At 40.4% G+C, this 12,500-nt stretch overlaps 2 protein-coding genes across 3 annotated transcripts in view; one reads left to right on the top strand and one right to left on the bottom strand.

Moving 5' to 3' along the window:
- LOC125037104 (insulin-like growth factor-binding protein-related protein 1) overlaps positions 1-5,942 on the top strand; it is a 20,729-nt gene extending 14,787 nt beyond the window's left edge. The window contains exons 3-6 of the mRNA XM_047630110.1: positions 2,117-2,264; positions 3,017-3,160; positions 4,709-4,882; positions 5,322-5,942. Coding sequence (XP_047486066.1) covers positions 2,117-2,264; positions 3,017-3,160; positions 4,709-4,882; positions 5,322-5,356 — 501 coding nt within the window. The 3' untranslated portion in view covers positions 5,357-5,942. The remainder of the gene's footprint in view (positions 1-2,116; positions 2,265-3,016; positions 3,161-4,708; positions 4,883-5,321) is intronic.
- Positions 5,943-11,553: 5,611 nt separating this feature from the next.
- Positions 11,554-12,500, bottom strand: part of LOC125037199 (cdc42 homolog) — a 16,185-nt gene continuing 15,238 nt past the window's right edge. For both annotated transcript variants that reach the window (XM_047630249.1, XM_047630248.1), the window contains exon 5: positions 11,554-12,500. This exon is cut by the window's right edge and continues 897 nt beyond it. The gene's annotated coding sequence lies outside the window, so the exon portion shown is untranslated.

The raw sequence follows: 12,500 nt of genomic DNA, 5'->3' as shown, positions 1-12,500 counted from the left end.
ACTTTCCCTCCTTATCCTTGGCGCGTCTTCTTGGGTTTAAGAGCTAAGAGCCTGAACTTTCTCACAAGATATCTTTATTAAATTCAATCATAATCCTTCATCGTGAATGTCGAGTGATAAGGAATGCGTCCTTATTCTTCTTATTTTAGGTGGAGGAGGGGTATTAAGCCACTGAGGGACACCGCGGGGTCAAAAAAAAAAAAAAAAAGTTTATTCGTTGGAAATTTTGTGCCGGCGACCTCTCGGTTTCGGTGACGTGGCGGGAAAAGCGATGAGGGACGGAGTGCGCAGGGATAAATTTTTATCATTATTGTTTTTTTCTCTCTTCTATCTTGTGTCAGTTTGTTTGTTTAGTGTTTATCGTTTTCTGGATATATTTTTGGTCGATTTGATGGGTTGTATGTTGTCTTAGGTGTGGCTTTTAAAGATTTTTTTTTATTCTTAAGAGGTGGGTCGGTAAAATAAAGGGCGTCGCGATGGCAACACCCGGACAGTGCCTTCTCAGTGCCCACCAACAGAGTGCCTCTCGCCCCCACCTCCCCCCCCTACCCCCTCACCCTGTTCGCCTCCCTCCTACACCCTCAAAATCCTCTCTTTCTCTCCCCTCACTCGCTCCCTCTCTCCCCTCGCTCAGCTGTTTCTCTTCGCCCTCTCTCTCGCTTCTTCTTCTCGCTCACTTCTCCATTTTGCTCTTGTCGCCACGTGATGAAACACTGTGTGTGTGTGTGTGTGTGTGTGTGTGTGTGTGTGTGTGTGTGTGTGTGTGTGTGTGTGTGTGTGTGTGTGTGTGTGTACATATATATATATATATTTGTGTATGTGTGTGTGTGTGTTCTGTGTGTGTTATGTGTGTGTGTGTTCTCTGTTGCTGTATGTGTTCTGTATATATATGCAGATATGTGTGTGCGTGTATCTCTGTGTGTGTGTGTGTGTGTGTGTGTGTGTGTGTGTGTATGTATGTATGTGTGTGTGTGTGCGTGTGTGTGTGTTTATGCATATACATACATACATACATACATGTATACCCACACACGCGCAAAGTTCATGTCCCTCCACGCTTTCTATCGCAATAACACTTCCTAATATGTAAAGATAAAGTTTTATTCCATGCAACCCACGCCATACAACTTAACGTCCTACTAACTCGCCACAATTTTTGAATATTTATTTTTAACGCATTTTAAGTCTCAAGGATTTCCTCGAAGTGGTTTTTGCTTGTGAGTTTTCTTCTCATCATGTAATTCCGTTTTTTTTTTTTTTTTTTTTGTTCTCTTATTTTATTTTATTTTATCAGTGTTATTTGTTTTTTCTTGTCCTCTATGATTCCCAATACAATATCTCACCATCCCTTTGTCTATCTATCTGTCTATTTATCTATTTGTATATCAGTCTATCTACCTAGCCTATCTCTTACCCTTTTCTTTATTTTCCATCATTCTCTCTCGTTCACTTGTTCATAAAAACAGCTAATTATCTCTCAGGACCCTTAATCCTCCTCTTTATCTATCTGTCTGTCTATTTGTCTATCTATTTTTGATCTTCTTTCCCTTTCCCTCACGCCTTCACGATCTCGTCTAGCAATCTTGCTGACCCGCGTTCGAATCCCGCGCCGCCAGTGGATGGTCACCCCGGCCATTCCTTGCACAAAGGGGGTAACTTAAAAGACATTATGTCACACCAAGAATATCCACTGTTACAAATGGAATCCAATTAAACCTTTCTTTCTCTCTTTTTCTCTCACTTTTTTTCATTTCGCAGACTCTTAGTTGTTCTCTTTATCTCTTTATCTATCTACTTATCTATCTTTTCACCTTAATCATCTTAATTCACCTCCTCCTCTTCCTCCTCCTCCTCCTCCTCCTCCTGTTCCTCCTCCTCCTCCTCCTCCTCCTCCTGTTCCTCCTCCTACTCCTCCTCCTCCCCCTCATCTTCCTCCTTTTCCTCTTCCTCCTTCTCCTCCTCCTCCTCCTCCTCCTCCTCCTCCTCCTCCTCCTCCTCCTCCTCCTCCTCCTCCTCCTCCCTCCTCCTCCCCCCTCCTCCTCCACCTCCACCTCCGTTCCCTTCCCCCTTCCTCCTCCTCCAGATCAACAGCTAACCCTTGACCATTCCCCCCCAGGACTCGGTCGAGGCTGTGTGTGAGTGTGACAGCGAGGGAGAGGTCTGCGGCTCAGATGAGGTCACCTACGAGAGCCTGTGTCACCTGCTGGAGAAAACGGCCGATAATCCCGAACTGTTTGTGGCTGTCCGGGGCCCGTGCAAGGCAGGTGGGTCGAGAATCCCTTTTGTTCAGGGATTGATTTGGCATTTTGTTTGATTTGGTTTGTTTGGTTTAAGGTTTTGGTTGTGTTTCTATTTCTTTTTATTTTTTATTTTTTTTTTTCTCTCTCTCTCTATCTCTTTCTTTCGTTCTCTCTCTCTATCTCTCGTTCTCTCTCTCTATCTCTCGTTCTCTCTCTCTCTATCTCTCGTTCTCTCTCTCTTTCTCTTGTTCTCTCTCTCTTTCTCTTTTTCTAGCTCTCTTTCTCTCTTTCTCTTTCTCTCTCTCTCTCTCTCTCACTCTCTTTTTTCTCTCTCTCTTTCTCTCTTTCTCTCTCTCTCTCTCTCTCTCTCTCTCTCTCTCTCTCTCCTCTCTCTCTCTCTCTCTCTCTCTCTCTCTCTCTCTCTCTCACTTTCTCTCGAAAGAAGGAAAGATAATAGTAATGCATATGTATTTATATTTGTATATATTCTGCCTATTAATAGACCAATCAATGTACATAAACAGAGACAATATTAATTATTATTATTATCATTATTATTATTATTATTATTATTATCATTATTATTATCATTATTATTATCATTATTATTATTATTATTATTATTATTATTATCATTATTATAATTAAATATATAATTCATAGAGAAGTTAACTGGCCACTTTTTTTTTTTTAAACCCTGGCCATTCACTTCGCCCCGCCCACCTTTTCACCCCGCCCACCTTTTCACCCCGCCCACCTTTTCGCCCCGCCCACAGCGCCCGTGATCATGTCCCCGCCCGAGGACGCCGAGAGACCCGAGGGCAGCATCCTGGTCCTGGACTGCGAGGTCAGGGGTTACCCTGTGCCCGACGTCACGTGGGAACTTAACCTCAAGGATGGGTCGTCCTTCAAGCTGCCAGGTGAGGGGGAGGGGAGGAGGAAGGGGGAGGGGGAGGGGGGAGGAGGAAGGGGGAGGGGGAGGGGGAGGGGGAAGGGGGATTTTAGGGGGAGGAGGATTTGAGGGGGAGGAGGAGGAGGAGGTGAGAGGGAGGAGGAGGAGGAGGTGAGAGGGAGGAGGAGGAGGAGGTGATGGGGAGGGGAGGAGGTGAGGGGGAGGGGGAGGAGGAGGTGAGGGGGAGGAGGAGGAGGGGGAAGGGGAGGGGGAGGGGGAGGAGGAGGAGGAGGAGGAGGAGGAGGAGAAGGAAGAAGGGGGAGGTGAGGGGGAGGGGAGAGGGAGGGGGAGGGGAAGGAGGAAGGGGGAGGTGAGGGGGAGGGGAAGGGGAAGGGTGGGGGTAGGGGAGGAGGAGGGGAAAGGGAGGGGGAGGTGAGGGGGAGGTAGAGGAAGAGGAGGAGGAGGGGGGAGAGCGAAGGAAGAGTTAGGGGAAGGAGGAGGAGGTGGAGTTAGGGGAAGGTGGGTGGGGGAGGGGGAGAGGGGAGAGGGGAGGAGGAGTTGGAAGAGGGGGATGGAGGAGGAGGTGGAGAAGGAGGAGATGGGCAGCAGCAGGATGATGATGATGAGGAGGAGGAGGAGGAGGATTAATGGTCATAATAATTATCATTATTTATAGAGATAGTGATTATAGGAGTATCCTCATTATTGCGTTTTTTTCATTTCAATATTTTCATAAATGTGCTAACATCATTTTCTGCATCAACATCATTTATTATTGATTTTATTATCATCATTCGCATCGTTACATACACACACACCGCACGCACGCACGCACGCACTCACACATTTACACGCATACAGTAATAAATGAAGAGACAAATAAATAAACAGACAAATAAATCAATACATACACTGACAGCTCGACATATAGAAAAAAAAAACACAAGCACAATGTGATTTTTTTTTAAATCTTCGTCTTCGTCTTCTCCGCCTTCTTTTTCTTCTTCTTCCTCTTCTTCTTCCTTCCCTCCTCCTCCTCCTCTCTTACTCCTCCTCCTCCACCACCACCACCTCCTCTTCCTCCTCCTCCTCCTCCTCCTCCTCCTCCACTACCTCCTTCTCCTCCTCTTCCTCCTCATCATCATCATCATCATCATCATCATCATCATCATCATCATCATCATCATCATCATCATCATCATCATCATCATCACCATGATCATCATCATCACCACCATGATCATCATCATCACCACCATGATCATCATCATCACCACCATGATCATCATCATCACCACCATGATCATCATCATCATCACCATGATCATCATCATCATCACCATGATCATCATCATCATCACCATCATCATCACCATCATCATCACCATGATCATCATCATCACCACCACCACCACCACCACCACCACCACCACCACCACCACCACCACCACCACCACCACCACCACCACCACTACCACCACCATCATCATCCTCATCCTCATCATCATCATCATCATCATCCTCTTCTCCATCTTCTCCTTCCTCTCTCTCATCCCCCTACCATTCCCCGCCGCAGGTGACAGGTCCTCCCTAGCCGTGCAGGTCCGCGGTGGCCCCGAGCCGTTCATGGCCACAGGCTGGGTCCAGATCATGCGCATCAACAAGGAGACCGTGGGTACCTACTCGTGCGTGGCCACTAACTCTGAGGGCGAGGCGCGTGCTTCGGCTAAGGTGCAGATCCGTCGAGCAGGTGAGTGCTTGGGGAAAGGGGGAAAGGGGGGAGGGAAGGAGGGGAGGGTGGGGAGGGTAAGGGAGGGAGGGCGGGGAGGGTAAGGGAGGGAAGGGGGACAGTGGTAGGGTAAGGGGAAGAGGTGAGGGTGGGGAGGGAGGGAAGGGGGAGGGAGGGAAGGGAGGAGGGAGGGAAGGGGAGGGAGAGAGAATGAAAATTAAATGAGACGAAGAGAAGGAAATATATATAGAGAGAATGTATAGAAGAATGAGAAAATGGGACAAGAGAGAAAAAGATAGAAATAGAAATACAATTATAGAAAAATACAAGAGAGTTAGCTATAAACTCAAAACAAGGGGAAAGAGAAAAGATAAGGGAGAGAGAGAGAGAGAGAGAGAGAGAGAGAGAGAGAAAACAAGACTCAAATAATAATCCATATTTTTTTCTCTGCCAATTTCAGCGAACGAGAAGGAAGAATCACTGAACATGGTATAAGACCGGCACCCCCCCCCCCCCCCCCCCATGGAGCTCCTTCAAACGAGTGTCCGAAATAAACACCACTGCCATTGTTTTTTAGTTTGTTTTTTTTATCTCTTTTTTTAAATATTTTCGTTTAATTTTCATCCCTTACTCAGCACCACTACTTTGTTCTATTTAATGATAATTTGTATTTTGATAAGGAAATATGGCTACTTTAGCTCTTTTAAGGTTGAATTAAGTTATTTTTAAGGTTTACGTCTCCCTAATGACATGGCGATGTTATATATCTCTATTTTCTCTTATTATTATTATCATAATATGATCATCGTCTGCATAAAATGGCTTAGCTTTTTCGCTTTCCAAGAAGGCATGTATCATCTTAAAAAATATCATGTATTTTGAAAACCTAAAAAGATTTAAGCACGTTTTTTTTGCAGACTTTATTGGAAAACACTTTTTGTGAACGAGTGTCACTTTTGAGTCACTAGACTAGATGAAACAAGGACAATTATTTACACTGGTATTTGTTTAATCTTTATTAAGGAAATGTTAAGCTTATTGATGTTGTGTTGTGTACAATAAACGACTGTAATAAAATCTAGTTGTTTGTTTGTTTTATCCATTTCGTTTCTTTACTTTTATTTGTTTTTTTTATTATTATTGTTGATTGGGAGATGCTAAGCGTAAGTAACGGCTGAGTGTAATATTTGCCTTGAAAAGATAAAATGATGATATATTCAGTATCAGTTTCTGTAGAAGTAGAGTGTGGTGTAGAAAAATCGCCGTACTTATGTGTGTGTGTGTGTGTGTGTGTGTGTGTGTGTGTGTGTGTGTGTGTGTGTGTGTGTGTGTGTGTGTGTGTGTGTGTGTGTGTGTGTGTGTGTATACACACGTTCATTAGGCTTACTAAAATGCACTTTACTAAACGGTTAGACCTGCAACATTTACATTACAATATGCAAAATAAGAATGAAGATCTGACACATATAATTGTTGGTACATGTGTATCTGTAAACATAAATACTTTCATGACTGGAGAAACATAAATCTAGTGGAGGAGAGAGAGTAGAAGAGAACGAAAACGCTAGAAAAAGGGCTCATATACTTCTAGAATAGAATTAGATTGCGTTATTACGAAAGAAACTTGGGATCATAAATTATCAGATTCTCTTTAGAAAATGGAATTCAATTCTAGAATTCTATATAAAAAAGAAGAAGAAGAAAACATATCTACTTTCAAAGAAAATGGTTAATGCTTTAGACTAATAAATGAGCTAGACATCAAAGGGTATATAGCACTATGGTAAAACATTGCGGTGAAAGGGATTTAAAGAGGTTCTTTATTAGAACAAAATGTTTTAGATTTCAACGGTCATGGTATTATAAGACTATGATAGTGAAAGGGGTTGAAAGAGGGGGTTAATGGGGTAGGACAGGGAGATTACTAGAAGGGGGAAGGCTTAAGGACAAGAGGTGATTAGATCAAGGATGTCCGGCGGGTTGGGGGGGTCGGGGAAGAGAGGATCAAGTAAGGAAAAGCGAGGGTACGGGCTTCAGTGAATTAAGGGCAGGGTAGTAGGATTTGCGGGACTGAAAGAGGAACATTGCCTGAGGAGCAGAGGTGGGTCGGAGCGTGACAGGAGGTCTGAATGCGTGAGACGAGCGTGACCTATTCGTAAATGGGCAAGAGCAGTTTTCCAGCGTCTGTTCTGGTGATATGGGGGTATGGAAGATGAGAGGTACTATGGTTTGTAGCTTATTCGTTGCCAGACCTCTCCATAAAGATTGCCAACGATTACAGAGGAAAGTTTTGAAGTGGAGGTAGTAGTCGGTAGCTGGAATGTGTGAAAAGCGGGGTCGGTGAGTTGTGAACAAGGGCATCTGGTCTTGTGTCTTCAGGAGGATAGGGTTGACAGGGTGTATGGATTTATGAGTGATAATGAGTTGCGTGAGTTAGTGAAGATGGTGAAGGTTGAGGAAGAGATGGAAAACATACGTTATAGAGCGAGGAGGATAGCATATAGTTCTGTTATAAGGACGAAACCAGTTCTCGAGGTGGTTTGGAGCCGTCTGTAGAGACATGGGTACTGGAGGAGTGACAAGAGGTATGTGCAAGAAAATGTGTGAGGAAGACAGAATATTTAGTGTTTTAAATAAATAAATGCGCCAGACATCAAAGGTAAGTAAGGCCGAAGGTGGAATGTTTGATTTGGACAGATCAGGGAAAATTGAAGAGCAATCAGAGGAGGAAGGTAGGGAAGGACTTGGCAGAAAGAGTAAGAGCTCGAGGATGAGGGAAAGGTGAGTGGGAAAGCAGAACGTCCATACGAACAGGAAATGGGGTATGTAAACGTGGAGAGGACTGGGGGGACAGTTACCTTGGAAAGAGAAAATCGGTGAAAATGAACACAGCTTCTTAGAGACAAAAGGGCACGGCGTCTAGAAAGCGGTGATAGACCTGATTCAGTATATAGGCTCTCAAGGGAGGGTCCTCGAGAGGATTGGAAGGTGCCTAGGCTAATCGACGACAGCAATGGTGGATTGTGTCAAGGTGTGTGAGAAGGGAGGCAGAGGCAGAATATATACGACAGCCATAATCAAGGGCAGAGAAAATTAAGGTAATATGGAGATATATGAGTGTTGTGCGGTCTGAACCCCAGGATATATGTGAGTTTGTAAGAGTCAGAGGCGACGGCAGGCTTTTTCTTCAACTGAAAGGATATGATCTCGCCAAGACAGTTTGGAGTCAAAAATGACACAAAGGAACTTGCCTGAAGGTCGGAATTAGATGGAAACATTATACAGAAAGAGTGGAGGTTGGGAACCAAGAAGAGGACTTGTCAAGAAAAACAGCACCTAAATTAATGGAAACAGCAGTCAACTTCGACCTAAATTAGACAGAAGAATCAATTCAAGTTACTGGGAATGTGTATATGAAGATTTTAATACTAAATTTTCCTGTGTGTCTGTACCCTCTGCCTGAAAAGTTGATTGTGCTACTTTCTTATTTGGAGAAAGTAAATAAGTTATTTATCAAAGAGTATTGCAACAGAAAATGCAATATTCTTCACAAAAATGTGAGTTTCTCGTCCTCTATTTACCCTACATTTTTTTTTGTTTTTTTGTCATTTTATTTATGCAGAACGAATAGTAAAAGTTCGTTCTATGATTCTCATAAGTTCTCAGTATATATCAAGAGGGATTCTTTATGTCAATGCTATAAAATTAAAATCTAAGATTAACTCATTTTTATTGCTGCCTTTCATACTGAGGAAATGTGAATGTATGAACATATATGGAAAACGTACACCAGAGAAAAAAAAACCCTGGAAAGCGAGAGAGAGAGAGAAAGGGAGAGAGAGAGAGAGAGAGAGAGAGAGAGAGAGAGAGAGAGAGAGAGAGAGAGAGAGAGAGAGAGAGAGAGAGAGAGAGAGAGAGAGAGAGAGAGAGAGAGACAGAGAGAGACAGAGAGACAGAGAGAGAGAGAGAGAGAGAGAGAGAGAGAGAGAGAGAGAGAGAGAGAGAGAGAGAGAGAGAGAGAGAGAGAGAGAGAGAGAGAGAGAGTGAGAGAGTGAGAGAGTGAGAGAGTGAAAGAGTGAGTGTGTGAGAATGAGAGAGAGAGAGAGAAACAAAGAAAGAAAGAAAACTCCCAACTTGATATATACTCCTCAAAATTCTATTGTTTTTTATATATATCCTTTGCACTACAAATTCTAAATGACATGATTTCACATTCTGAATTAAATTCCTTTATTTCAAACCACATTAAATCATGTTGCCACTTTATATCATATCTAGACTAATTGCTTATACAGTTTTATAGATAATAAATAAATGTCCATCCCTTTTTCATGTGATACGTATATACATATCATTTTTATTATCATAATTTACCATCACTGTCGTCGTCGTCATCATCATCATCATCATCATCATCATCATCATCATCATCATCATCATCATCATCATCATCATCATCATCATCATCATCATCATCATCATCATCATCATCATCATCATCATCATCATCATCATCATCATCACTACTACTACTACTACTACTACTACTACTACTACTACTACTACTACTACTACTACTACTACTACTACTACTACTACTACTATCAGTATCACTATTATTATTTTATTATTATTATTATTATTATTATTATTATTATTATTATTTCATCATTATTGTTATTGTTATTATTATTATTCTATTATTATCATTATCATCATAATTATCATCATCATCATCATTGTTATTATCATCTTTATTATCATGATCATTATCATTCATTAATATCAGATTATCATTATTGTAAAAAAGAACGTGGAAATACACACTGATAAACCTCAAAATTATACTATCGTGGCATCATTGCAAGTCAAGACATTGCAATTAAAATGATTCTGTAGCAAAGGCATTGAACCTTTAAAAAAACTGTCAAGAATTGACGGAATGACAATCTTCAAAAGCAAACCGCGAACAGGCAAAAGAGAATAAGTAAATGAAAAAAAAAATTAAAAATATAAAAATAAAATATAATTAGTAATCTGGAGCATTGGATTTCTGAGCAGCGACTCATTTCGAATACTTTGGAATTTGAAGTGGAAATCCTAATGACTGTGTGAATGGTATGAGTAATAAAAAAAAAATTATGGAGAGCATGTGTACTATTGGCAATATTATATAAAATAATTATAAAAATGATGGAGCACCAACATCCCTGCAATATCCAATGTCTAAATCCAGCAAACATAGTTGAAAAATACTAAAAATAAATTAAAAAAGCCATGTCAAAGAACATCATCTTTCTCACGAATTTTCAAGGAACCGTCAGAGATTGCCTAATTTTAGTGAGATTTTGGGGGCCGCGATTCTCGTATTAATTCAAAGGTGAGTGTTGAGTCAAGAGAAACAACACCCCTTGAGCTTGATATGATTAACAAGTCAGTTTGAACTCCATTAACATTTTTGGTAAATCCTTTCTCAACTCTCAATCAGTTCCTTGGTTTTACAAGGGTTCAGACTCATATCCCACTGAGAGCACAAAGATTAAATATACAATGATGCGAGTGGGTGTGTGTGCCTGTGCGCCTGCATGTACGTGTACAAGTGTGTATACTATATATTTATCTGTCTATATACAATTTTGTACATGTTTGAAGTATTGATTTGAGATATGTTTTATAAATATTTCATATATGGATAGATTATATATAAAGCCAAACTGACTGATTCATAGGCATGGATATATATGAAATATAGACATTCATAAAGTACACATATAACCAAATTTAAACTTGTAATCATGACCAGTGGAGATATGTTTTCCATGAACAAAGTTTCTAAATAAATGAAAGAAAAGTTCAGTGCTATTGTTGTTTATTTTTGTTACATTAGGAACACATCTCAAGGCAGCATGTTTAACATTGTCATTTTCTTTTAATAGCTGCAGTTATGAAAAAAGTAAAAAAGTACCTTCTACTGGCAATCTATCCTCTCACTCTGATGGAACCGAAGCTGAGAACATTAAAAACAGGGATTTGGTCAAATGTTTTCTTTTTCTTATTCTTATTTATTGTCTCTCCTTGCCTGCTACAGTTGCAATGTCGAGATGGAAAAAAGAGTACTATGCAGTAACATGGAAGCCTTCATAAAAACCACAGGGGAAGAACTTATAATCTAATTCACTGGCACTTTTTTTCATTGTAGTCAAGTTAAATTCACCAGACGTGTTTTCTTCCTTTCTGTACCAACATGTTTGCTCAAGGTAGTGAAGGGATTATGAGATATTAACATTGCATAGTGTAGCAGGTTCAGATTTACCAAGTGTAGGCAAAATAACACATTAAGCACATTTTAAGGCAAGAAAAAATGGGTATTATTATCTCTCTTTTTTAGTCTCTTAACTATAGTACACTTATGTGATAAAATGTTTTTACAAACACATGTGCAAAGACTTTCTGCACTTGAGAAATGAAACCTATTCTGTCCAGTACTCAACCAATTAATAATTTGTAATGAGTGGTTCATAAACTGTATACACATACAAATTATATATCATGTGGGGACAAGCGAACATGAGCTGCACTGAACAAAGTGCTACAAGTTTCTCAACAAGTTGTGGTCACATTTATAAGGGCATCACATAATTTTAACATGAACTGCACCTTAAACCTACAAAGTTAATAAAACAAGATTGGTATCCAATCCAAATGGTTTATTTGTATCTCCCTCCATAACACCAAACTTCCTTCTAAATCATCAGGTTTTATCACACTTTAAATGAAGACAAAATCCATAATTTTTTTGTTTTTGTCATATATGCAATGGTCAACATGGCAACTACACATTCTGATATTAAATAATGTTTCACCCAACACCAGTGGTGGGTTAGTTTAATGTATGACGAGGCAAGGTAGTTACCAACCATCTGGGTGCCATCAACTTACTACGTCTGAAGTAGCAGAAATTTAGAAAATCATGGAACACTACTTTCAGATTTAGAATTTGTACAAAAATAACAATTCCTGTAATTGAGCCAACTATGCAAGTTGATATATAACCATTTCCACTACATCAGACTTCCCCCAGACTGGCTTCGATACCCACTATGACTACTGAGGAAAGGCCAGAGTGAGCAGAAAACGCCAAATCTGTTCCAGATGAAACCAACACACTGGGAAAAGAGAATGCTTCTCCACTCTTTTGACAATAATTGATAACCCTTTGCATAAATGCCACGTACTTCAAACCTATTTTCTTACTCAGGCACACCATATTGTAAAAAATTAACAAACTGATACTTAAAATCATAACTGGTCTCGTCTCAAGGATTATCTTGGTTTTTGAGCCCACAAAACCAAGCCATAGTCCCTAGACAAACCTCCTAAAAGTTTGCACTAATGTTATAATAAAAAAGAAGATACCAATGCTAGGTACACGCCACTAGACGTGTACATGTAAGAATAGGAAACATATGATAGTCTGAGGCAGTTATATAAGAAGTTAAGCTCATACAAATATTGGTTACTCATTCATTTTATCAACACTTCTAAACTCATTACTTGTTATGAGATGCCATAAGCTATAGGAAAGGTAAAATTAGAAAAAAAAAGCCTATCAGAATTTGAATACTGAGCTATTGATTAC

The sequence above is a fragment of the Penaeus chinensis genome, chromosome 22 (assembly GCF_019202785.1).
Source record: "Penaeus chinensis breed Huanghai No. 1 chromosome 22, ASM1920278v2, whole genome shotgun sequence".
In the NCBI taxonomy this organism is placed as follows: domain Eukaryota; kingdom Metazoa; phylum Arthropoda; class Malacostraca; order Decapoda; family Penaeidae; genus Penaeus; species Penaeus chinensis.
Note: the sequence above shows the minus strand (reverse complement) of the source record. Positions and strands in the feature narration are given on the sequence as shown.